This window comes from Gossypium arboreum, chromosome 7, assembly GCF_025698485.1.
Source record: "Gossypium arboreum isolate Shixiya-1 chromosome 7, ASM2569848v2, whole genome shotgun sequence".
Classification (NCBI taxonomy): domain Eukaryota; kingdom Viridiplantae; phylum Streptophyta; class Magnoliopsida; order Malvales; family Malvaceae; genus Gossypium; species Gossypium arboreum.
The window spans coordinates 96,067,505-96,093,256 of record NC_069076.1 but is presented as its reverse complement, the minus strand read 5'-3'; the positions used below and the strand labels follow the sequence as shown (position 1 = coordinate 96,093,256).

At 34.4% G+C, this 25,752-nt stretch overlaps 3 protein-coding genes across 3 annotated transcripts; 2 read left to right on the top strand and 1 right to left on the bottom strand.

Annotated features, from left to right (window-relative positions):
- Positions 1-379: 379 nt before the first annotated feature.
- Positions 380-8,581, top strand: LOC108450432 (uncharacterized). Its single transcript, XM_017748058.2, has 18 exons — positions 380-675; positions 1,617-1,712; positions 2,455-2,537; positions 2,710-2,794; positions 2,884-2,970; positions 3,270-3,331; positions 3,419-3,612; positions 3,700-3,760; positions 4,037-4,214; positions 4,765-4,803; positions 4,910-4,971; positions 5,091-5,127; positions 6,424-6,473; positions 6,590-6,656; positions 7,343-7,415; positions 7,905-7,984; positions 8,074-8,142; positions 8,344-8,581. The coding sequence occupies exons 1-18, from the start codon at positions 604-606 to the stop codon at positions 8,401-8,403; spliced, it is 1,455 nt and encodes a 484-aa protein (XP_017603547.1). The 5' UTR covers positions 380-603; the 3' UTR covers positions 8,404-8,581.
- Positions 8,582-18,340: 9,759 nt separating this feature from the next.
- Positions 18,341-21,477, top strand: LOC108476929 (probable receptor-like protein kinase At5g61350). Its single transcript, XM_017779305.2, has one exon. The coding sequence runs from the start codon at positions 18,561-18,563 to the stop codon at positions 21,177-21,179; it is 2,619 nt and encodes an 872-aa protein (XP_017634794.1). The 5' UTR covers positions 18,341-18,560; the 3' UTR covers positions 21,180-21,477.
- LOC108450423 (hydroxyproline O-galactosyltransferase GALT6) lies at positions 21,287-25,392 on the bottom strand. Its single transcript, XM_017748046.2, is given in 8 exon segments — positions 21,287-21,684; positions 21,784-21,891; positions 22,159-22,332; positions 22,415-22,543; positions 22,631-22,921; positions 23,012-23,244; positions 24,334-24,774; positions 24,777-25,392. Coding segments are annotated over 8 exon segments (1,941 nt in total). The 5' UTR covers positions 25,132-25,392; the 3' UTR covers positions 21,287-21,474.
- Positions 25,393-25,752: the final 360 nt, after the last annotated feature.

The following is a 25,752-nucleotide window of genomic DNA, read 5'->3' as shown; positions in this document are numbered from 1 at the left end:
AATTACTTGCAACAAAAATAAAAAATGATTGATGGTATTTTCATCCGAAATTGGATGGATAGGCTTTTGGACCTTCATAAACCTTTGCTTTTTACATTTTTGTGTAATTGAATCGGATCTAAGTGGTGCATGTGCAGCCACCACTGACAAAAATCAGGGGTGTAGATCACGCGCTACAGAATCGCGTTTTCTCTCTCTCACCTACTGCTTGCGTCCACACAATATACAGAGCGCAATCAACTCAAGAGTAATAAAAAATTACCCAATCAAATACTCCCAAGTGTACAAATCCTTTTAGTATACATAGTTGATTCTTCTGTGGATCCACCAATCAAATGATAAGACTAAAACACTGGATTGAATCTCCTTTACATATAAAAGCCGGCCCTTAGTCAAGAAGATTCTTTCTGAAATGAAAAATGCCGGGGCTGGGTTACTGAAGAACTCTCAACCTCTTAAAAAAAAAAAAAAAAAACAGAGAAGATTTTATACTTAGAAAAACGAAACGCGATGCAGTGGAATTTCTCTTTGGATTTGGTTAAATTTGAGTTTCCCTGTTGATACGTAATTTTTTTCCGTATATTTCCTTTTTGTTTCGTGACAATGTCCGGCGAAACGGCATCGTCTTCCGGAATCATCTTGGAAGGAATTGATGATGTGGAGGACTACGTTTGGGTGAGTACTTTTTGTAGTTCTTGTGATTGTTTGGATGCTGAGAAAATGTAGGAAAAAGAGTATGAATACTGAGTACCATTGCATTTTTTTTTGTTTTTTCAATGATTTAATTTAATTTTGATCTAATCAGAAAATTTTTAGTTACTTTCTTTATTAAGGACTGAATTTAGGGTTACAAAGCAAGTTAAAATTTACTTACTATTTTGAGTTTGAACAACAGCGCGTAAAATCTTAGTATTAAACGAAGTTGATCCCTTTTTTTGAGGTCTAAAAATCTACGTGTATATTTTCTGTTGTGTTATTGTTCTAAAAGTTTTTATACTTTTACTTTTTAGAAATTAGAGAGCTAAGAGTGAAAGAAATAATGAACTTTTAGTTTCCTCCATTTTCTTGGAGATCAAACAGTTGTATTCTTTTCTTTTTCATTTAGTCCGTTAAAATTGTTTGTTTTGATTGTGGTTATCTTAGATTTGTTTGGTAGCTTGACAACTATATGTGAAAAGAACACAAATTGTATCTGTCTTATTTATTTGTTTCCTCTTTTACTGTCTGTTTGGTTGCTGAAAATTCCTATGAAACTGGCATGGTAATTGAAATTTCGTTTATTTACTCTATGAATATGTTACTGTCAACTGGAAATATGTTTTAACATTATTAACACATTAAATTTTGGTAAAAAAAAAAAAAAAGGTTTATTATAGGTTACAATGGCTGTAATGACTGCGTCATAGCCAAAAAAAAAAAAAAAGTGATGATCTGCTCCTTTGATGTTTGCATTTGGTTGGCAGACCTTGATAAATATAGGAGTTGAGGTTTTAGTTTTATCTATGTGTTCTCATACAATTTATGAAAATTATACTGTAGGTATTGTGCATATTTGCAGAGAGTTTTTGGTTTTAGGACTATATTTGCGAATTAAATTAACATTGACTGACATGTAGGCCAATGAAGGAGTGGGGTTTTGGGACCGATATCGTCATGTTTATGATCATGTGGAGAATGGAAATCAAGCATTCCGAGAGAATCGTTTTGAAGAGGTTAAATTTCTCTTTGCTTAATGACTCATTTTATTTTAATTTCTTTCTTCCATCCTGTTGATGGTTAATTAAATTTATTTCATCTGGCATGGTTGTTTCCTTCTTTGAGTTTCTTTGCATTTTAAACTAAAAGATATCTCCAGTAAGGTACTTTTATCTCTTCAGTTCTTGACAGTGGACATGCAAAACCAAATAGTTTGAACTTTGAAGGGCTTTCATGTAGTTTTGCATGTCTTTGGGTATGATTGTTGAAATATGGACTTGTGCCTGTATCTTGTTGTGAATGTCTCACGTCTCTAAAGTTACAAGTTGCTGCTATAGAAAATATAGATTTTCTAAATTTTCATAAAGAAGATTTGTAGAATTGCTTGGACTAGAATCTTTAACTTGTGACTATCTAGCATTGTTATTTCTATGTTGGATTTTTTTTTTTTTTTTTGGATTTGAGTTTCATTTAGATCTCTGGTTACATAAACTGCAGATATGTTAAGCACCATGGGTTGGCTTCTATTTTTCTTCCATTAGGCTTCTTTCTTATCATCATTTGGAATAAAAATCTGCATATATATGACATTAAAAGTTTGCTCATGAAGTGCCCTCAGTGTTGTTGACTAAAACAACAATAGCTAAGTTTTAATAAGAATTATATCTCTCTTTACTTCTTATTGTTGTTGTTGTTGTTGTTGTTGTTGTTGTTATTATTATTAGTATTCCTTTTCTGACAATAGTGCACTTCATATAGGCAATCAACAATTACACAAGGGCCAGTAACATGAAACCTGGTGATCCTATTATTCTTGGTAACAGAAGTGCTGCCTACATGAGGTTAGGTTTTTTCAATGGTTATTATCACTGTGTTCCAGAGAAGTCTACATAAATAGATACATTATACAAGAATAAGCATGTATATACATTTCCCTTTTATTTTTATCCGATATTGTTTGGCATTCTTTTAACAAGTTGTGTCCTACCTACTCAATCACGGTTGAGAATGCAGGATTAGTCTATTTCTGAAACACAGATCTCCGACAGCTTCTGAATATAGACCATTGAGTGGGCTGGATATGACCACACTAGCTGAAGTATGCCTGTTGCATTTCTTTTGGTATTTTGGATTATATCACCATTACGGACAGTTTGAAAGAGTGGAACTTTTTGGCATGTATTTCAGCTTGCTCTTAAGGATGCTGAGAAGCTAATGAGCTTGCAGAATGATGCAGTGAGGTCCTACATCCTAAAGGCCAATGCTCTCATTTTGGTAATTGATAGATTGCATTATTATTTTTTCGGGGACAAGATGTATAAAAAAGTGTCCAGGATAAAGTCATAAGGGCCTCTTCTTTACATCTCGTTATACTTAATTTACACATGCATACACATATATGCCTATTCTGTCTTGGTTTCTGCAGCATTTTATTTTTGTTTTGACCATGTAGTTTAGACATGCACATACGGGAATGTCCAGGCTAAAAGTCCTATGGGCCTCTATATTTTCTTCTAATTTGCTTAACTTATGCTGTCTATGTTTTCTCAGCAATTGGTGTTTTTACCATGTAGTTGGAAAGATACGAGATGGCACGGGATATTATTCTTTCTGGCCTTCAAGTTGATCCTTCCAGGTAGTTTACAATATATTTAAATTTGACATCTATTGACTAGAAATTTTACTTGCGATTCTGAATGAAAATTTTCCTGGTAATGCATAGTAATATTCTCCAGGCTTCTCTTCGGAACTTAGAGAGAATGCCATCCAGTTTGATTCGGACTAGAGGCCATGATCGGCTGGAACGTACTGATGACTTTGATTGCACACTTTGTCTGAAGTTACTATATGACCCTATAACTACACCCTGTGGGCATTCTTTCTGTCGTTCATGTTTATTTCAGACAATGGATCGTAGTGAGTATTTGCAGTTGTTGATTATGAATCTATCAGTACTTTTTTTATGACCATTCTATATTACTTGACGTTGTACTAAAATGATAGGCAACAAATGTCCATTGTGCCGAACAGTGCTCTTCATTAGTCCTAGAACATGTGCTATCAGGTAAGCTGCTCCCCTGCAGTTATTGATTGAAGTGCCTTTGTTAGAATAATGAAAAGGAACCATGAACTCCTTCTGATGCTGTTTGCAGCTAGCTCATGTAATTTGTTGAGAAGCAACCATTAATGCTTCTATGTAATGACTAGTTTAATATTTCCCTTTTATGTGGAGGCTGCTGTTCTTCTCATATATTTAATTACTGGTCATATCCGCATAAGGTGTCAATACAGCTTTACCAAAGTTTCTATTTGTTTGACTATTATTAATAATTTTTTATAGTGTAACACTAAACAACATAATACAAAGAATCTTCCCTCAAGAATATGCTGAAAGGAGGTCAGAGCAGGACAGTCTGATAAATTTTGGTAATGATCTGATTCCTCTTTTTGTCATGGATGTTATCATCCCTTGTCAGAAGTTTCCGCTTCACATATTTGAACCACGCTACAGACTTATGGTGAGTTTCATAGACTTTCTAATCTTAACTGTTTATTATAATTTCAAGAAAAATGGGCATGTTACCATGTTGGTAGTGCAAAATGTCTTTGATGCATATGAGCCATTTGGCAGAGTTACCTTTGTTCTAAATTTAAGTTGTGTTGTGTTTGCTAGCAAGTTCTGTCTGTCTCACAACCATTGCCTCTTTCCTTTTAACATGTTTTGGCAATTTTAAAGATATGAGAAAAACTCTGAATGTAACCATTTGGAAGGAAAAAATTTGTCAAAAATTATATAATATTTAATATGGCAAGGCTTACTGCCTAGTTAGCCTGGTAGTAGTTTCTTTATGATATATTTAATTGTTCTGTTTTTCTAGTTTCCTCTGGAGGAAAGCAATAGCCTTCTGTCTAGGTAGATGCTCAACTTAGTAATAAGCTGTATGAGTGTTTTGGTTAGCGGAAGTATAAGTTAGCAATTTTAATCACAAGGTCATTTGAAGATGATTTAGTTCCTGTGCCTAGGGGTTGCTTTTGGATTTGGATTTACTTTTATTTGCTTGGAAACAGGTCAGGAGAATAATGGAAGGGAATCACAGGATGGGAATGGTGGGCTCTTTTCTTTTTGGTTCTTTCTTGTTGTTAAGGCATGTTGGATGGCCAAAACTTCCTCACATTTTTTTCCCTATGTTTTGTTGGTCCATTATATTTGTAGGTCATCCGTGATCCTGCTACAGATGCAATTGCTGATTTTGCTTGTGAAGTGGAGATCACAGAGTAGGTGGCTTGTAGGCCTTTTTTTATTCTTATTATAATGACCCTTGCTACATTCGTTATGCTGGAGAATATTTTGTTTTTTTAACCTCATGCTCTTGTCACATGCTCTAAATATGTAGGTGTGAACCTCTTCCTGATGGACGCTTTGTTTTGGAGGTGAAGCATTTTCAACTTTTGTTTGCCTTTGATTCAAAGACATATTTTCTGCATTATGTGTACATACAACTTTTATTTATGTACATTCCTCCATCCCAAAATCTTGTTCACCTTGGTAAGGAATAAATTTTAAAAATAATAAAATTAAGTCCATAAATAAGATGTTAATTCTAGCTTGGTTGTAGATGGGGTTTTATGTTGTCCACAATAGGAGAAATGTTTAAAAGTTGTTAAATAAATGTTTCATGACTCCTCATTGTGGACAAGTAATTTTTGGATATATGAGCAAATAATGCTGTATTAGTTTTCATGCATCTAAAAGAGAGCATCACTTCAAATCGGATGACTGCGCTTGTATATTGGCTGCTTACTAGCTTTGGTTCAGTTATCAAGTTCTTAAAATTGAAGTTCCTTCTGTTTTTAGTTCTTACTTCTGCATCGTGACAAACTTTTTTCTTCTAAATTCATAAGAGTATTTACTTATATAATTACGATAAGCCATTTCCTTCCTTTTGATGCGTTCTACGAGTCACTTTCCTTTCATTTGATGTAACAATAACCATAGCCAATTAGCCATTGCACATTTGCCAGGATTTATGTGGGGAATCATGGAATCTGCTGATTGTTTTGGAAAGCTAAGCTACAATTGTGTTTTACTAGATACAAACTTCTGTAGCCTCTACAACTTTCCCAACAAGGGTGAAAAATTTTGATTGCTTCTATTTGAAGGGTGCTTGGAAGCATAAACTATATTCTAGTTTGGCTCTAATGGATATATTCACCAAGGAAATACATGGAGTTTTACATATTACAGCCTGCTTTAGAAATTTCTGCAGGTCAAAACACTTCCTATGTTGCTTTTTGACAGCTAGATTAGATAGTCATGTCCTACAACAGCAGACTTGTCTCCTAGAATTGTCTTTTCATTTTTATAACACATTACTACTATAGATTTAGGCGTACTAGATCATTAAGGTCTTTTAGTGATGAGAATCAGAAAGAAATCGTGATTCTTTTTTTGTTCCAAAGATAGATCGAATAATATATTTGTATCTTTCTGATTCTCTAGATTATTTAGGTAGTAGCTGAGCCTGTAAAATTAAGCTTTTTGTTCTTTTGCAAAACGATTGATGGTTCAGTCTTGTGACAGAACAGTCTCCTCTTCCATGCTTATGTTGGATGATTGGATCTGAACTCTTTAGAAGTTTCTTGCTCTTAATAAATGTTCATATTATATTCTGGCAAAAAGAAATGATACAAGCATATTCATATTTATATAAACCAAATGGTATGCAGATTGAAAGTCGACGGAGATTTCGCATCCTCAGATCCTGGGATCAAGATGGGTTAGTTTTCTCATCATTGGGTCATGTATATTGCATGCCTTTAATCAAAATTTCCAATTTTCATGCCTACTTGAATTTGTTGTCAGACTTCATACGTTTGCAATGTTTAAATGCAGATATCGCATGGCAGAGGTTGAGTGGGTACAAGACATTCCACCAAGAGACGCAACTGATAGAGAAGATGTAATATTATCTCTGTTCTTGTTTCCCACCTGTATTATTTTATCTAATTAGTTTCTGAAATGATAAAATGAAGAAAGAATATTAAATTACAGAAAACAATAGACTGCAAGAGGTGAAATTTTCCTCTTTTCAGTTTGCTCTTTTTACATTAGGGAAGCATCTTGGGAGGAATAGTAGCCACTTTTTACCTCCAAAGGTGTGTGGATTTGTATTTAATAGAGCTTGTAAGTAAGGTAGCAGTGCAATTGTTCGCCATCTTCTTTTCAGTAGCCTCATGGTGAGACAGTTGTGGTCTTAGTTCATGGTAGTGGTTGGTTTAGGGCTTGGAATGGTTGATGCTTATACATACCGAATTAAAGTGGTAGATGACATTTGCTCCCAAATCCAAGTAACATAGAAGAGCATCTGCTGGGGGATAGAGTATTGCTTAGCAAAGCTTTTAGATACATGAATTAATAACTGTTTGATGCCTTATTTTAACTCTTCACTATTTGAAAGTAAATATATTTTTCATATTGATTTGTTACTACTGGTTTTAGGATGAGGTCATGTCATTTTATGCATTAAATTATGATAACCTTTAATGTCTCGATACAAACACACTCACCTTGTGTTATTCATATTGGATTTATATTTTAAACTATGTATATAATCAGAATCAGTGAAACGTTCTTTGATACTTGCAGTTGCAGGAGTTAACAAATAATGCAGCAGCACATGCTCGATCATGGTTAAGTACAGTAAAAGCATCAACACGTGGTAAAACTCTTTTCATATAATATTTTTAGAATTAAAAATCCTAAATCAATTTGTCATTTCATTATTGTTAGTTCTCCAGTACAATCCATTTAAATACAAATTTATGGGAAATTGGGCTATGGTCTTTTGTCATTTTCTACCCCGTTTTTTGTGGCAATTTATGCGATCTTTTACCTTCTTATCATGTATTAAGATGGGCAAAAGTTCAAATACTTGTGTCAAAATTAAGATTTAGTTTTTTTTTTTTTTTAATGATGCTTTTATCTATGCAATGCGTGTCTGATTTGGATATGCTTAATCTTTTCCGTGATTTCTATGTATTTGGAGGGTTCTTGAGGATCATATCTTAGTACCCTTATCGAAGTGACATAGGTTTTCACCTTGTTGATAATCCACTTTCTTCGGAGTTTTTAAGTGATGTTTGAAATGTTATGGTTAAAAGATTTTTCTTTATTATTACTGCAAGTTGATTTGAATTACTTGACACAGATCGAAGAAAGCTTGAGGCAATTTATAATGTCGAAGCAATGATGCCCAATCCACAAGATCCAGAGCGGTTCAGTTTCTGGGTAAGTTCTTTCTCCCATCAAACATTCTTTTAGATAATTATGGTTTAGGATTTAGTTACAATTTAAGGTAACTTATACCACTGGTGCAGCTGGCGACTTTGTCTAATCGGAGGCCTTCAGAGAGATTAGAACTCCTTCGAATCAGAGACACAGCAGAGGTAATGATTTTCAACTATAAATCTTATATGGTAAAACCAGGTTTGCTTTACTAAATTTTGTATATTTGGAAAATGAGGATATGCATTTGAAAAATTGATGCATGATGGTTTTGGTAAATTAGTTGTTCCGCTCCCTTACATTTAAATTTCTTTGAAGTTGTTAAGACGGGCTAACCAGTTAAATTCTTTTAAATCTTGCAGAGGATAAGGAGGGGTCTAATATACCTGGGAGCAGAATCACCCGGTTGTAGAGTACAATAAGTCAGTTGTAATTTTCTATCAATACATTTCGCACAATATTCTACCTTATTAATTTAAATTCCATTCAATATTCTTTGGGGCCGCATAATAAAAGATGGTGTGTGGAGCCCTTCTTTTTTGTTGTAAAATCACTATATTTTGAACCCAATTTCACTAATATCAGTTGTAGTAAAAATAATAGTATGATGATTATTTGTCTACTTTTAAACTCTTAACAATAAGTTCTAATTTTGTATCTGTTGAGAATGTAACTCTAAGCTGTCATCAATCTTCTTCACACCACTTACGCTGCGGTTTTGCTGAAGCAAAACGATTATCGAATGCGTAGAATTGGATATAATTATGTTTTTTGGAATTCGACAAATGATGTTATCTATAGTAGTTCGGTTCGGTTCAATTACTAGTTTTATATTATGTGTATAGTTGTAGATTTATTTCATATTCTCCTATAGATCACTTTAAATTCTTTTACTTTTTGAATTTTTGAAATTTAAATTTTGATGTAAATGATAGTCGTTATTTCGTTGACTGAATTTTTAGTTGAGTAATAATTTGAAAATAATAAACTCACATGGCATTACATTTATAATTATATATTTGTTGTATCAGATTTTAGAAATAATAAAATTTAACTGAATGAATTTAATAGTTATCATTAATATTAAAAATTTTGAAAAGTATATAGGGACTAAAATGGTTAAATTAAAGTTCAAAGACTAAATTCATAACTTTCATGAAAGTACAGTGACTAATAGCAGAATTTAAAACAAATTTATATAAATTTCAAAAGTAAAAAATTATTTAAAAATTATAAAATTCGATTCAATCGGTCGGTTCAACCAATTTTTATCCCAATTCAATTGGTTCATACCGATTTATGGTTCAACTGATTCTTTCATTTATTCCAAATTAATATATTGATATATTCTCAGCTCAATTAATTCATCTAGTGAATCCAATTCAATTTCCATAACTATGACTAATTGAGTCAATTTTTAATTTTTAGAAAATTAAATCTATCATAATTGAATTTTTTCGGGTTATAGAAAAAAAAAAGAAGAAATGTAGTTAATATGGAATATTGTTGGTTCAAATTCATCATAATTCAATTTTATTGGTTGAAATTGATTTCTTTCATTGGTGTTTTAGATTTTTAAAATATATTTTTATATAATATAAAATTATATTCTATATTATAAAAATTATAAATTAAATTAAAATCTATGGGTGATTACATTAAAATTTTTGTTGATTTAGTAACACCATCAACTATACTAGTTTAAATAATTCATGCGAAATAGATTCGGTTTAATGTCTTAGAAGTAGAAGCTTACTACAAATGAAGAGTTCCTTTGCCCCCAAGTTTAAGTGTTCCATGCATCCATAGACACCACCTCCTAAGTCATTAATAGCATCGTGATGTCAGATTCTAAATTTTGTAGCTCGAGATATGATCATTTTCGTAAAGTAGTGTAATTTCTTACACACAGTTTGATTTTGATCACAAATCAACTACTCCAACTTCTAAAATTCGGTCAAAACACATTCTGGTACTAAATTATTGATATTTATTATTCTTAACTAACCGAATTGATCTTGATTTGTTTAAGCTTTTAAATTAATTAGCTTTTAGGAAGCCTAACAAACAACCTAATTTAAGGTTTCTAAAACCGATTTTAAGGTTTAAGAAGTCCAAAAGTCGTCACGAAGTTCAAAAAAAAAAACTTTAACAATATTAATAGTTGGACTTGAATTTTGAAATTTGAAAAGTAAAATGTTAGAAATACAAAGACTATAAGCATATTTTGTAACATTCCAAAATCCCTTGGTTGTAAACAATGTGATAGATTCTTAGTGAAATAATGTATAAGATTAATAAAAGTGAAGGTTGTTGGATACCCAAAGAAGTGGAATCAAGAAGTATGACATGAAACATTAATTTAAGATAGGGACGAATCATAAAAACATGAAAAGTGTTGTGGTCTTATTGTAAATATTCAAAATTTATGGGGTAAAAAATATAAATATGGAAAAGTTAAAAATACCAAGAGTGTAAATACCCCAAATAAGGGGAAAGACTAAAGGGTAAAATAATTTGAGAATTAGGACTAAATTGAATAAGTAGAAAAATAAGAGGGACTAAATTGCAACTTTACCAAAAGCGAGAAATGACACAAAAGTGAATATTGAGATATTACAAGGACCAAATAATCATTTCTCAATCAAGATAATTAGCATGAATTATCATAATAATAATTGGTGAAAATGGTATCAAAATATAATTTGTTAGAGTATTTTATTATTATTTAATTAATAAATATATTTTTATAGAAACATGAAGAATTTTCTTCTTTATCCCAACGTCACCATCATTATAAATAGAAAGGAAACTTTGTCTTTCTTACAATTTGGTTCCTTGTCATGTAATCCCACTATTTCTCTCAAATTTCTTGGAAATTTCCATAGTAGAGGAAAAATGAATTAGAGACTCTAGAAAATATGTTCATCAATTTAAAAGTAAGAAATTAGTAGATGAGAGTGAAAAAAAAGTGGAAGAAAAGGGAAGAAAAGAAAAAGGGAAGAAAATTCTTGATAAAAGAGGTAAACTTTCATATAAACTTTATTTGTATTTCAAAGAATTGAGTTAGATTTGTTGTTGATTGGAATGTATGATATGTAGATTTAATCAAAATACTAGAGATAGAAAATATTTTTAAAATGAATGATATATAAAGACATTAAGGTTATATGAGAAAAAAAGAGATGATTTGTATCATGAGAAATTTTAAGGTAAAGAAATGACCATGTTATTAACATAGTAATTTATATGACTAAATTGAGTGATAATTAAAACTATAATGATTATATACATTCAATTGAAAGTTAATACAAAGAACCATGGATAAGTAAATATTTTCACTAAAACAGTTTTTGGATAGCAACCGTAGCTCAATTTTGAGAATTAACTAAAAATTTCAAAAATTGAGTTAGAGGTTGAACCAAATATGAAACAAAATCCTATTTAGTCTAGTTTTGTATAGAAGAAACAATGTAAACAGTGGAATTGTAGATTATGAGATAAATAAATTTAAGTGAGATAATATCAAATTGATTTCGGGTTCTCCTGTTCTGGATTTGAAAAGTTGGTAAAAATTGTACAAAAATATTTAAGAGATGAAATTTGGAGATAAAATTTATATGTTTAAAATCTTAATGAAACTATTTTCAAGAGAAACAAGCAGAAACATTATAGGAATTATGTACTGAAAGATAAATAATTTTTAGTGTTGAAGAGTCAGAGCTGCCTAGCAGTAGAACAGGGGAAGAAGTGAAGAAAAGAACTATATTAATTGGCATATGTGAAAATTTTGAAATTTTTATGGTAAAAATCTTGTTGAGCCTAGTTTAAAAACAATAAGCAAATCTTAATTTTGAATTCTATAGGCTAATATATAAATAATTTAGTGATGTTACTCAAGTAGACAAATATGTTTGTAATTATTTAAAGAATAATTAATATTACATATAGGTATGCTATACTAGAAGCCAAATGTTCTTATATATATACATGTACATATAGGATGTGAAATGGAAAGGAGGAGGAGGAGGAAAATAATAGAAGAGTTGTAATGCTAAGAAGTTGATATAAATGATGAAATTGCTAATATGTAAGAGAAGTTTAAATGAAATTGTCGGGACATTAAGTGAGTAATTGTTATATGATGATTTAAAAAGTATTTGTTAATAAATATATGTATTATATGGGTTTAAGTTGATTGGTACATGTGTTGGATTATGTGATTGTTAGAATTAAGTGACTCGAATCCTTATTTAAGTAAAATACGGTGGTAAAATAAAATAAAAGAAGAATCCATATAGAATTACACTTCTTTTATTTTATTTTAGAATAAGGTTTTTAAACCTTATTAAATTCTATCTATTTAATATTGATTAGAATAATGTGTTTCAGTCTTACTAGAATATGGCTTTACAAGCCTATAAATAGACATAGTCTATTCCTCTTGTATTGGAATTCGAATTCGACATAGTGAATTTTCTTCTCCTCTGCCCGTGGTTTTTTCCCGAAAGGGTTTCCACGTAAAAATCTGTGTGTTTTTATTTTATTTTATTTTATTTTTTCACAAATTGGTTACAGAGTTTCTGGGTTGTTCATCTCGATCACGGTAATGGCGTCTTTAAAGTATGAAATTTCGCTGTTGGATTGTAACACCAGATTTGCGTTGTGGCAAATTAAGATGTAAGCAATTTTTGCACAGATGGATCTGGAGGATGTCCTGCTAGGGATAGATAAAATGCCTTCGACATTAACAGATGAAGAGAAGAAGCGTAATGATCGAAAGGCGTTAACACAATTACATCTGTATTTGTCCAACGAAATTTTGCAGGATGTGATGAAAGAGAAGACCGCCGCTGCATTATAGAAGAGGCTAGAACAATTATGTATGTCGAAAACTCTAACAAGCAAGTTGCATATGAAGCAACGTCTTTATGCTCATCGTTTGGAGGAAAGTGCGTCTGTACACCAACACTTAACAGTGTTTAAAGAAATTCTCTCAAACTTGGAGGCCATGGAGGTTCAGTATGATAAGGAATATCTAGGGTTGATTCTACTTTGTTCGTTGCCCCCGTCTTATTCAACCTTTAGAGACACGATTTTATATAGCCGCGAGTCTCTCACAGTTGATGAGGTTTATGATTTTTTGACCTCGTATGATAAGATGAAGCATCTTGTGGTTAAACTCGACTCTCAGGGAGAGGGTCTCATTGTTCGTGGGATACAAGATCGGAATGCTGATGATGATCGTGGAAGGACACAGGAACGGAATCCTCACGGTAAATCTAAGGGTAGATCAAAATCTTCAACAAAGGTAAAACTTGTAACTTTTGCAAGAATAAAGGGCACATTAAATCTGAGTGCTATAAGCTACAAAATAAGATTAAAAGAGAGGCTGCAAATCAAAAGGGAAAACAACTAAAAAATTCCGGTGAAGCTGATGTTGTAGAAGACTACAGCGATGGTGAACTTCTAGCCGCTTCTGTCAATGATTCTAAAGTAAGCGAGGAGTGGATACTTGATTCAGGCTGCACCTTCCACATTAATTTCTGTGAGCACTGTGTTTTTGGAAAGCAAAAGAGAGTTCGATTCACTAAAGGAATCCATAACACGAAGGGAACATTAGAGTATATTCATTTTGATCTGTAGGGGCCATCCAGAGTGCCTTCGAGAGGTGGAGCTATTTTTCCAGAAAAGTTTGGGCGTTCTTCCTGAAGCAGAAAAGCGATGTGTTTTCCGCATTTAAGTCTTGAAAAATTATGATTGAAAAACAGACGGGAAAATAGATAAAATACCTCCGCATAGACAATGGCTTAGAGTTTTGTTCATATGAGTTTAATAGATTGTGCAAGTCAGAAGGGATCATGCGACACTTGACAGTTTGTCATACTCCACAGCAAAACGGCGTTGCAGAACGAATGAACAGAACGATCATGAAGAAGGTTCGATGTATGTTTTCAAATGCCAACTTACCAAAATCATTTTGGGCAGAAGCAGCCTCTACTGCATGTTTTTTGATCAACCGATCTCTATCAGTTGCCATTGAGAAAAAGACTCCACAAGAGGTATGGTCTGGTAATCCTGCTAATTATTCTGATTTAAAGATCTTTAGGTGTCCTGCGTATACTCATGTTGATAATGGAAAATCGGAACCGAGATCCATTAAATGCGTTTTTCTTGGTTATAAAGCTGGTGTAAAAGGGTATAAGTTATGGTGTCCTGAAAATAGAAAAGTTGTGATTAGCAGAGATGTTGTTTTTGATGAAACTGCTATGCTACCTAACTTATCTCTTAAAGACTCTTCCAATAAAGAAAATCAAAAGCGGTGGAGCATCGATTAATCTGAGTCAACTCCTCAAGCCAGAACAAAAATTGAGAATAGAGTTGCTTCTTCACCACAATACTTTATCTCCAAAAACAGAACTAGAAGAGAAATTAAACCTCCAAAGAAGTATACCGAGGCTGATCTAGTTGCTTATGCTTTAAATATGGCTGAAGATATAGATGCGAATCAAGAGCCATATAATTATTCTGAGGTGGTTAGCTGAGAAGACTCAGAAAAGTTGATGTTTGCTACGCAAGAAGAGATGGAATCACTCCACAAAAACAGAACATGGGACCTTGTGAAACTTCTTAAAGGTAAAAAGACTGTTCGTTGTAAATGAGTGTTTAAAAAGAAAGAAGGGACTCCAGGAGTTGAAGAACCCAGATATAAAGCAAAGCTTGTTACAAAGGGTTACAGATCAAATTCCGAGTGGACTTCTGATGTGTTCTCCCGGTTGTTAAGCATAGTTCGATTCGAGCTTTGCTTGGTATTGTGGCCATGCATGATTTGGAGCTTGAGCAGTTAGATGTAAAAACTGCATTTCTGCATGAAAAACTTGAGGAGGATATTTACATGCAACAACCAGAGGGTTTTATAGTCTCAAAAAAAGAGGACTATGTTTGCTTGCTGAAAAAGTCCCTTTACGGTTTGAAATAGTCACCAAGACAGTGGTAGAAGAGGTTTGATTCATTTATGACTTCTCATGATTTCAAAAGAAGTTGTTTTGACAGTTGTGTTTACTTTAAGAAAAACAGTGATGGTTCTTTTGTGTATCTACTTCTTTATGTTGATGACATGTTGATAGTAGCAAAAGATAAATGAGAGATAAGAAAGGTAAAAATCCAACTAAGTAAAGAATTTGAGATGAAAGATTTAGGACCAGTAAAGAAGATACTTGGAATGGAGATTCTCAGAGATAGAAAAACAAGTAAATTGTACCTAAGTCAGAAAGGGTACATTGAGAAAGTTCTTTGCAGGTTCAATATGCAGAGTGCTAAGCCTGTTAGTACTCCTTTAGCAACCCATTTCAAACTTTCATCAGTTTTGTCTCCATAATCAGATGATGAGATTGAGTATATGTCACATGTTCCATACTCTAGTGCAGTGGGATCTCTCATGTATGCTATGGTTTGTTCACGTCCAGATTTATCATATGAAGTCAGTGTAGTTAGCAGATACATGGCGAATCCCGGTAAAAAACACTGGAAAGCAATTCAGTGGAGTCTAAGATACTTACGAGGTACTACTGATGTTTGCTTACAGTTTGGAAGAACTAGAGATGGAGTCATTGGGTATGTTGATGCTAATTTTGCTGGAGACCTTGATAAAAGAAGATCTCTCACAGGTTATGTCTTTACAATCGAAGGTTATGCAATTAGTTGGAAAGCCACTTTGCAAACTACAGTTGCTTTGTCTACCACTGAAGTTGAGTACATGGCGATTACTGAGGCTTGTAAAGAAGCTATTTGGTTGAAGGGACTCTTTAGTGAACTTAATGAAGACCTTCAAATCAGCACAGTATTCTGTGACAATCAGAGTGTCATCTTTCTTACAAAAGATCAAATATTTCATGAGAGAACAAAACACATTAATGTTCGGTATCATTTTGTTCGTGTTATTATTGCTCGTGGTGATATTGTTGTGAGCAAAATTAGTACTCATGAAAATCCTGCAGATATGATGACTAATTCACTTCCTATAACCAAGTTTAAGCATTGTTTAGACTTGGTTGGTGTTCATTGTTGAAGTTAAACCCTTAAGGGGTTTTGTGAAAGAGGTGGAGAACTTGTTCGTTGAGAGTTCGCAATGAAGAACTTGTTCATTGAGAATTCATGTCAAGGTGGAGATTGTTAGAATTAAGTGACTCGAATCCTTATTTAAGTAAAATACAGTGGTAAAATAAAATAAAAAAAGAATCCACATAGAATTACACTTCTTTTATTTTATTTTAGAATAAGGTTTTTCAAACCTTATTAAATTCTATCTATTTGATATTGATTAGAATAAGGTGTTTCAGTCTTACTAGAATATGGCTTTACAAGCCTATAAATAGACATAGTCTATTCCTCTTGTATTGGAATTCGAATTTGACATAGTGAATTTTCTTCTCCTTTGCCCGTGGTTTTTTCCCGAAAGGGTTTCCATGTAAAAATATGTGTGTTTTTTATTTTTATTTTATTTTATTTTTTTCACAATGGTATTAATCTTAATACAAACATAAAGAAGTTTTGACTTGTTTAGCATAAAAGGATTCGGGGTCACAACACTGACCATAAGATGTCATGAAATTAGTATCAAAGAATCTAGTGTTGCGATACTGACCCCATGATGTTGCGACACTGGTCTTGTTTTCCTCTACCTTGTTCTTTTTTATCAGGAAAAGTTTCGAACAAACCTTAGATGCAATCATATTTTAGAGAAAACCTAAAAATGGTCTATAAAGCCTAAAATGACTTTAAAAGGGTACAAAAGATGAAAAGAGCTTAAATAATAAATTTTGGTTCTTGAATAAAGTATTTGTCTTGAAATGTAATATTCCTTACTCGGGTTTAGGTACTAGCTTGGGTAAGAGGGTGTTGCAATTTTAACGTTATTACCATTAGTATGAGTGATGGTATAATCACAAGGTTTCTCTCTACTACGAAATGACAAGCCAAGGTACTTGGTTCTTTCATCCTAGAGGAGTTCATATTAACCGTCCACACTAGCATTCTTAGCATCCCCAAGATTTCTAACCATGTGAAGTCATCGAAGTAATACTCTAAGTTCCAATGGTTCCTCCCCCTCGAGGCGTCCAAGGAGACCAGAGGCCTTCTCAAGGTCCCTTTGTCGTCCCTTCGGTGTTTAGTATCAGCCCATAAGGTTTCCTTTGGCTCATGTCTTACTAACGTCATAGTTACACATCCTATAGACCCAAAGGATTTTGAAGGGTCCACAAGTCATCTATAGGGTCTTCTTGACTATCCCTCATAGCCTCATCCAACGCCACACCCAAGGTAACCTTGACCTATCTTTCTTTTTGACACTAAGGGCCTTTTAGATTCAAATGCACATATGTTTTACAGCTTTACATGCAAATTTCTCTTTAACTGGAATTTAGTGTGCTATTTGGGTCTCCCTAGTGAGGTGAGATTGGTAAAACGTGCTGGAGTTTTTTCATTGGACCTTTAAGCTTCAGTCCAAATCTTAAAGTTGCGTTTGCAGCTTAATTTCCTTCTTTGTCCTTTTCTTTACCTTTTTGTCAACGTCCTTTTTATTTGTTGATGTATTTTTGTTATTGATTCTTGATTTTCTTTTTATCATTTTTAGAAAGGCATATGTGCTCATTAAGTTTTAATTTAATTGACATGGGTATTGTTGCCTCATGATATGGGTTCAAGTGCGCTGAAGTGTATTAATATCCTCTTATTTATGGGTTGTAAATGGGCTCTAGGTGGTTCTAGGTATTGTATAAAAAAGAACAGATATGATAAAAATCTGTAATGGGACTAATGTTAAAAAAGAAGCATATGTAAGATTCATAATCGATAATGACTTTAATATATAAATTTAATATTTTTTTAATATTAATATAATTTTAATATCTAATTTCAGTTTTTTAAACTATTATTTAAAGTTTATATTATTTTATTATTTAATATAAATATGTGTTAATAATTTTTACCTATATACTCATTTTAGTATGGTGTGGTTTGTGGCCAATTTTTTACTTTCATTATCACTGCGATTAAATTCGTTGTTTTTAATCTCACCATCGCCGGCCATCCCTTTCATCTAACAACCCAACATTTCCTGCAGTTGAGTATGAACACTTTTCTGTGCAGTTGGAGAATTTTTATAGGCACAACACATTAGAACCAAAATGGAAAATAGTATCCAAACTGAAATGGATCCAGATTAAATAAAATTGAAGGGTATACAGTTTATTTGTTAAAAGATGGTGAAGAATTTGGTTTGAAGGCCCAACGCTTAGCTCGGGATTTGTTAATCTTAAAGTACTTTTTATCTAATCTCTCTTCTCCTCTTTATTTGTTGTTTAAGTCATTAAACAACAACATAAGCTAAACAAAAAAACTTGTTACCATTAAACATCACATTACTGCTTTGCACGTTTCTCCCCAACGTGATTTCAACAAACTAACCATTTTTTTTTACGTACAAATTATCAAATTCCTTTGCCCATTCATCCCACCAGCTACAAGCATGTCCAACACCACCGCCACCATCGCCGCTGCGTTAGTGCTTTTAGCTACGTAAATGGGGGAAGATCATAATATGCCATCATTTATGCCTATTCTGTCCCTTTCACTTTACCTCCTTACGTTAAACCATGCATATGCTCTTTTGGCACCCGCTCCTTCTCCTGTTAGCATTTCTTCACCTCCATCGGCATATCAACCATATGATAGCTATCTTATTAATTGTGGATCTTCTACGGAAACAAGGCTCGATGATGGACGAATATTCAAGTCAGATACTCAAGCACATATTTATCTATCAACTAACCAAGATGTCAAAGCCTCCATGGATTACATTCCCAGCGATGCCTTCTCCAATTCCATCCCTTCATCAACAGAGGGTTTGTATAAAACTGCAAGGGTTTTCCTTCATCGTTCAACATATACGTTTTACATCTCAAAACCGGGGAAACATTGGGTTCGTCTCTACTTTTACCCTCTTCATCACCCTCACTATGATCTTGAAGCTGCAGTTTTCACTGTCCATACTGAAAAATTCGTCCTTTTACATGATTTCTCTGTGAGGGATGATTCTAAAGTGGTTTTCAAGGAATATCTTGTTAATGCTATCGAACTTTTCTCCCTCATTTTCGAGCCAAAAAAGGGTTCTTACGCATTCGTTAATGCCATCGAGATCGCGGCTGTCCCTGATGAATTTATATCTGATTCGGCATCTTCAGTACCGCAAGGTGAGACCGTTAATGGCTTGTCGAATTATGCTTTGGAAGTGTCGTATCGGTTGAATATGGGAGGACCAATATTAACTCCCAAATACGATACATTGTCGAGGACATGGATGCCTGATACCCCATACAGTGTGTTCCCACAAGGAACTGAATCTGTGAGAGGTTCTTATATCAAATACCGGCCTGATAAATGGATAACTTGGTTAATTGCTCCATATTTGGTGTACGAAACCGCGCAAAGGATGAAAACCGAGGCGTATGCTCAAACCGTGGAGCCGAAGTTCAATCTCACTTGGGTGGTGAACGTCGATGCAGGCTTTTCGTATCTCATCAGGATGCACTTTTGTGACATTGTAAGCAAGTCTCTCAATGATTTGTACTTCAATGTGTATATAAACAGCTTAATGGGGTTTTCGAGTCTCGATCTCTCAGCTGAAACCGGTGGCTTGGCCACTGCATATTACATCGATTTCGTGCTTAATGCCTCTGCCATCACAAATGGTTCCATCGTGGTTCAAGTTGGTCCGGCCTCGACTGGCGGCCTACCTAATGCCATCCTCAATGGCTTGGAGATCATGAAGATAAACAACGTTGCTGATAGCTTGGATGGTTTATATGCTGTTGACGGTTCATACGAGGGGAAATTTATGAAACTCAAAGTGCTTGCAATTTCAGGGATTTTTATGGCCTTCTTGGCCATGTTCTTCCTCGGAATGGTTTGTGTTCGGTGGAAAAAACGGCCTCCAGATTGGCAAGAACGAAACAGCTTCTCGTCCTGGCTTCTACCAATCCAAGGCAGTAGCCGTAAGAATTCCTTGAGCAGCTCCTGGAAATCTAGCATCTTTGGCTCAAGAAAAAGCAAGAGTGGACACTCAAGTTATTATTCTATTCAAGTTCTGGGCAGGTTCTTCACTTTGAATGAGTTACGAACTGCAACGCATAATTTTGATGAGAAGACGGTGATTGGCGTTGGTGGGTTCGGAAACGTATTTCTCGGGGCCCTAGAAGATGGAACCAAGGTTGCAATAAAAAGAGGAGACCAAGGATCAGAGCAAGGCATAAACGAATTCCAGAATGAAATAGAAATGCTTTCAAAGCTCAGGCATCGACATCTCGTGTCACTTATAGGCTTTTGTGACGAGGAATCGGAGATGATACTGGTTTACGAGTATATGGCAAATGGTCCGCTCCGCAACCATCTCTATGGCTCGAACGACAAACTGACTTTGTCTTGGAAACAACGGCTTGATATCTGCATTGGTGCAGCACGAGGATTGCATTATCTTCACACTGGTGCAACAATAGGGATCATCCACCGCGATGTAAAGACCACAAATATTCTCCTAGATGATAACTTCGTAGCTAAGGTATCCGATTTTGGGCTCTCCAAAGCTGCCCCTATGGAGCAAGGCTATGTTAGCACTGCAGTGAAGGGTAGCTTTGGGTACCTCGATCCTGAATACTTCAGAAGACAACAACTTACTGATAAATCTGATGTTTACTCGTTCGGTGTCGTACTTTTCGAGGTTTTATCAGCAAGGGGAGTTATTTGCCCCAGACTTCCAAGGGATCAAATTAGTTTGGCTGAATGGGCAATTCAGTGGTACAGAAAAGGGATGATTGAGAAAATTGTTGACCCCCAAATTGCAGGGAGTATCAGTGAAGGATCATTGAAAAAATTCGCAGAAACTGCTGAGAAATGTTTAGCTGAATATGGAGTTGATAGACCAAGCATGGGAGAAGTCTTATGGAACTTGGAATATTCATTGCAACTTCAAGAAGCTACTATTGCTTCTTCTTCTTCCTCTTCTTCAAATATTGATGATTTATTAGAAGAAAAACTAAGTAGAAATGTTGTCTCCATTGCTAATATTCTTTCTGATGATGACTCTGATAGTACTGTTGGCTCTAAGTTGCATTTTCCAAACGTGGGAAATATGCAGGGAAGGTAAACAAATGGTGAAATATCATCAAATGAGGTTTCAAAGGAGCTTTTCATCCTTTTCACAACTCCTAAAACGTTTTTCAAAGAAAATGTTGTGAGATTGGAGTTGAACAATTATTGTAATTTCATGAAAACTTGATTACTTAAAATAGACTTCAGACTGATTTTATAATAGCATAATTTGTTGTTTGCCTGGCTTAGTAGCTCTATTTACCCAATACCTCCAGATAATATACAAAAATGGAGGCTATTGACTGCAAAATCTGTATTATACATCCCAGGGATATACCAAATTATAAACACTATCTCATATTGCAACATTGAGGCTTAGCCTGCCTTTGAAACTTCTTCCACAGGCATATCATCTGTCTTGGTGACTGGTAGTGAGCTGTGTAATAATCTTCTATGCATCCAAACTGGCAGAACTTAATGGTGTGCACATAATCCACAGGTTTTAATCTGTTGAATCTCTCCACCCACATTCCCATGCTCACATCTTCCATCTTGAACAACTGTGGTTCGTAAAATTGTTCAAACATTAAAAAATATCATGTCAAACACCGAGATCTTCAGGTGAAGATCAAGAAGAGAAGGGAAAAGCGTTGGCTCACTCTTAAATTGTGTCTTTCAAACTCAAAAACAATGAAGAGTGCAATGTCGGATGATAATATGTATCCTGGTCCATCTGCATTCGGTGGATACTTTTCTTCAGGCCACTCCTGAAATGTCAAATACATGGGTCGGACCAATAAGAATATATCCTCTATGAATTGCTTACCAAGGAAACCACAAAATTAAGCATTGGCATAGATTACCATATACCAATAACAGAAATTCTGTAAGTGAGCGAAAATATCAGAAGAAATAGCAGAATTGTGCAACTGATATAGATTGGTCTTTCCTACAAGCCAAAATCGTTCATCTCCTTTTGATTTGTTTGCCTATGCATAAAAACTGAAATAAACTACAGGAAAGATAATCCCTACCTCATATGTTACTGCCCATTTACCAAAGCGTAGTGGTTTATGGTAATAGTTGATGTTACCAATATAGAAGCTCCGATCCCCGTTTACTTTTTTTGCTTCATTCATAACTGCATCTACTCTCACGAATGTGTCATCATCACATTTCATTATAAACTTGGCAGACACTGTGGGGGCCTGTGAAAAGCAAACCCCTTAAAATAATCTCAAAAAATGTTTAACTAATCATTTCTTCAAATTGGGAAAAAAATTCACTCACCCCATATTCACAGATGGAAACAGTTTTTAAGACAACAAGGTCGTAATTGTCCATATAAGGCACAATAACAATATCTCCAAAAAATTCTGCTTCGTTTTTCAATTCCACATTCACCTCCTTTCTTGGATGCTGTTCGAGCACATGGAGATGGTGGTTAAGTACGGGATTCTAGGCTTAAACCATTAAACGTGAATTGCTAGGATGGTCTTAACCTACCACTGCCACAAAGAAACGAACATGCACAATTGAAGATTTAACAAGATTGTGCTGCATCCAAGACTTCCTTATAGCCATCCGCTCAGCAAAATGATTGCCTGCCGAAAGTATACCAATAAAAAGATCCACAGGCTGCTCAGGAAGGGGTGGAGCCTTCCATTGATTAGACATCTCAAGATTCTTTTGAGTAGCATCACTAGGATGTGATGTAGGCAAAGATGATGCAAAAACAGCATGGACATCAATGTCCCCATTCAAAGTTAGTCCAGTGGCATCCTCTAGGGTATACCCCTGCAACATTGTCAAATCATATCAAGAACGAATCAAGATGATAATATTAAGTTTATTATCAAGTTTACATTATAACATTATATAACTCACAGTTCGATAAGGAAAGGAAGTAATATGCCTCCCATCGACATTAACATGATATCCCTCCATGCCAGCACTAAGGGTAAGGACAAAAAGTTTGTTCTCAGCAAATGGAAAGGGCCAGTTAACAGTCAAACTTTTTTTTTGGCCTACTAATCGTTGCAACCACCATGTTAGCTTAGACTCATCAGAGAAATTATTATCATCTCGAATCCACTTCTCACACTTGACCTCACCATCAACTGCAGATATAAAGAAGTAAACACTTCTGTGCCATGAAAATGAATTGTGAAAATAAAGAAGACCAATACAAACAAATATGAAAAAAAAAAAAGGTCTACACAGAAGGTATATGATTTAATTGCAGAACAAATATAATAGGTTTTAAAAAGGTTTTGTGGGCAATCTACAGCCCCCCAGACACAAGAGTACAACTCCTTGATACTTAATTTGAGTTTAAAGATTCCCGTTTGCTTCTAATATGCATGCATAAATAGCCTATATTTTGATTAAACCCAAGTAAAAGTGGAACCCCCATCAAATTTGGAAAGGAGATTTTAAAAAGCAAATCCCAGCAAACTAATATTTCCTCACAGCAGAATAAGTCGAACATGCTAACTATAATATCACAAGTCACAAGCAATAGCAAAACTCAAATATCACCAGCATGCATGCCATGATCCAGCAATTAAAAAAAAACAGAAGAGGAAAAAACACATTCGGGAATTGTATTTACAAATCAACATGGCAACTTATCCTTTCATCATGTAATTCTAATGAATGAATTGACAAAGAACTTCCGTTGGATATGGTAATTCTAGACACAGCCCACGACCAAATAATTATTCTATTCATAAAATTCTAAGAAAATAAACAACGCTAGACGAATTAAATATGTAACAACGAGGTTCCAGGATGTCTTCCCCACATCACCTTAGATTGGTTTGATGGAAGGTGCACCTGCATTGTATGTGACAAATTCTTGAAGGACCGATGGATGCTTAAAGAGGACAATACCTTTGATGTAAGCGAATCCTAAAACCTGGTCTTTACAAAATATTTCCTAGTTTCAAGAAGGTAAATGTTACAAACTATCAACAAAGTAAGAATCAAATACTGAAAAAGCAAATTCAACAAAATTCTTTTGATCATGAAAACCAATTCTCCCCCTATTAGTGTGTGAATCAATTCAGTTTCCTATGAGTTGCAAGTACAAAATAACAATCTATTAAGCTAAACACTACTAAAAACTTCATCTCTAAGCAAGTTACTGAAATACAAGTTGAATCAAGTAAAAGCTAAAAAAAGAAAAAAGAGAGAAGTGAAATCACCAGTCTCATCATAAGCCTCAGATTTCCACCCTTCACAAAGTAAAGCAGATCCCCACTGCATCCTAAAACAAGTGTTTAGCTCAATCACCGGCTTCCTATTCCAATCCCCTTTCAACCTGGGATTAAAATGAAGAATTCGCGGTGGTTCCTCCCCGTCCACCGTCCTCAAACCCTGCAGTTCCATGATAAACTGCGAAAAAGCAACTTTTGATTTCGTCCTCGGATGTGTTCCTCTCGGTTTCCCCACTACCGTTACGTAAGACCCTAAAGTAAGCCCGCAAGGCAGCTCCATGACGTTGCCATGGTCCAAAAACTCCGACGCTGATAAAGAAACTAAATGCGGACACCGTTCGGATCCATTGTTAACGTTCTCGGTAGAGTCAATTACAAAATTCCTTGATTCGAGTTCTTCCCAGAGCTTTCTCCCTAGTTCCCAAGCGAAGCAGACTTATGGAGCTCCAAAGACCTGTCTTTGGTAGTCGGGTCGAAGGTTTTGGCATCAAAAGACAAATTGGAAATGAACCGACCCTGATATTTGAGTTGTCGACGATGATGTAGAAATTGAGCTGGGGGAGGGGAGCTTTTGGAAACCCAATTCAGAGGACGAATCGGGGAGTCTTTTTCTTGAACATTAACCTCGCGGGATAGTCCGGGAAGCCGAGTAAACGATTCTTGAGACAAACTACCGAACTCGGTTAAGAACACGAACGGGATCTCGACACTGACCAATACTATGTACAAGAAACCAACAATTATTAGAATCTGAACAAATCGTTGTTTTGTCAATGAAATGAACATGTTGAACCTGTTCTATTTGTCTAGCTTGGATGATCTTAATTTCTTCGTTTCTCCGAAAAAAAATCCCCACCAAGAAAACAGAGGATCAATATACAGAGAAAAATATGAAAATTTTAATAGATTTCTTTTTTTTTTTTGGGGGAACGAGGACAAGCAAGGAATTAGACTAGCAAGCAAAGGCGAAAAAAAGACAGCGGGAGGTCGATCGGTTCCTCCAGGAAAAAACCAGAGGTTGGTTATCGTAATAATAAATAGAATCAAAAGTATTAGAGGGGATTTGGTACGTTAGAAACTTCTCATTTTTCAATAATTTAATTAATTGAATTGTGATTTTAATATTTAATTTCAAAAAATGATTTTTTTTTTCGAAAAGTGATTCTTGATAAAGTTAAATTTTCATGTAAATGGAAATAAAAAATAAATTATTAAGAAATAATTGGTTAAATTTGAAGTAAATGTCTAACTTGAAAAAAAATTGAGTTTTAGGTCATTTTTGTGATATTTAGGGAAATAGACTGATTTGGGAGAGAAATGTATTTTCAACTTAGGTGGCAAAAAGCATGCTCTACTAGACATGTTTTTCGTTTCTCTCTATTTTTTTTTTTGGTGATTTTGATAGTT

Excerpts from the sequence above, each read along its gene's own strand:
- LOC108450432 (XM_017748058.2), top strand. The coding sequence starts at position 604 with ATGTCCGGCGAAACGGCATCGTCTTCCGGAATCATCTTGGAAGGAATT. Across the intron at positions 2,795-2,883 it reads ATATGACCACACTAGCTGAA|CTTGCTCTTAAGGATGCTGA; the intron begins GTATGCCTGTTG and ends CATGTATTTCAG. Across the intron at positions 4,804-4,909 it reads GGAATCACAGGATGGGAATG|GTCATCCGTGATCCTGCTAC; the intron begins GTGGGCTCTTTT and ends TTATATTTGTAG.
- LOC108476929 (XM_017779305.2), top strand. The coding sequence starts at position 18,561 with ATGGGGGAAGATCATAATATGCCATCATTTATGCCTATTCTGTCCCTT.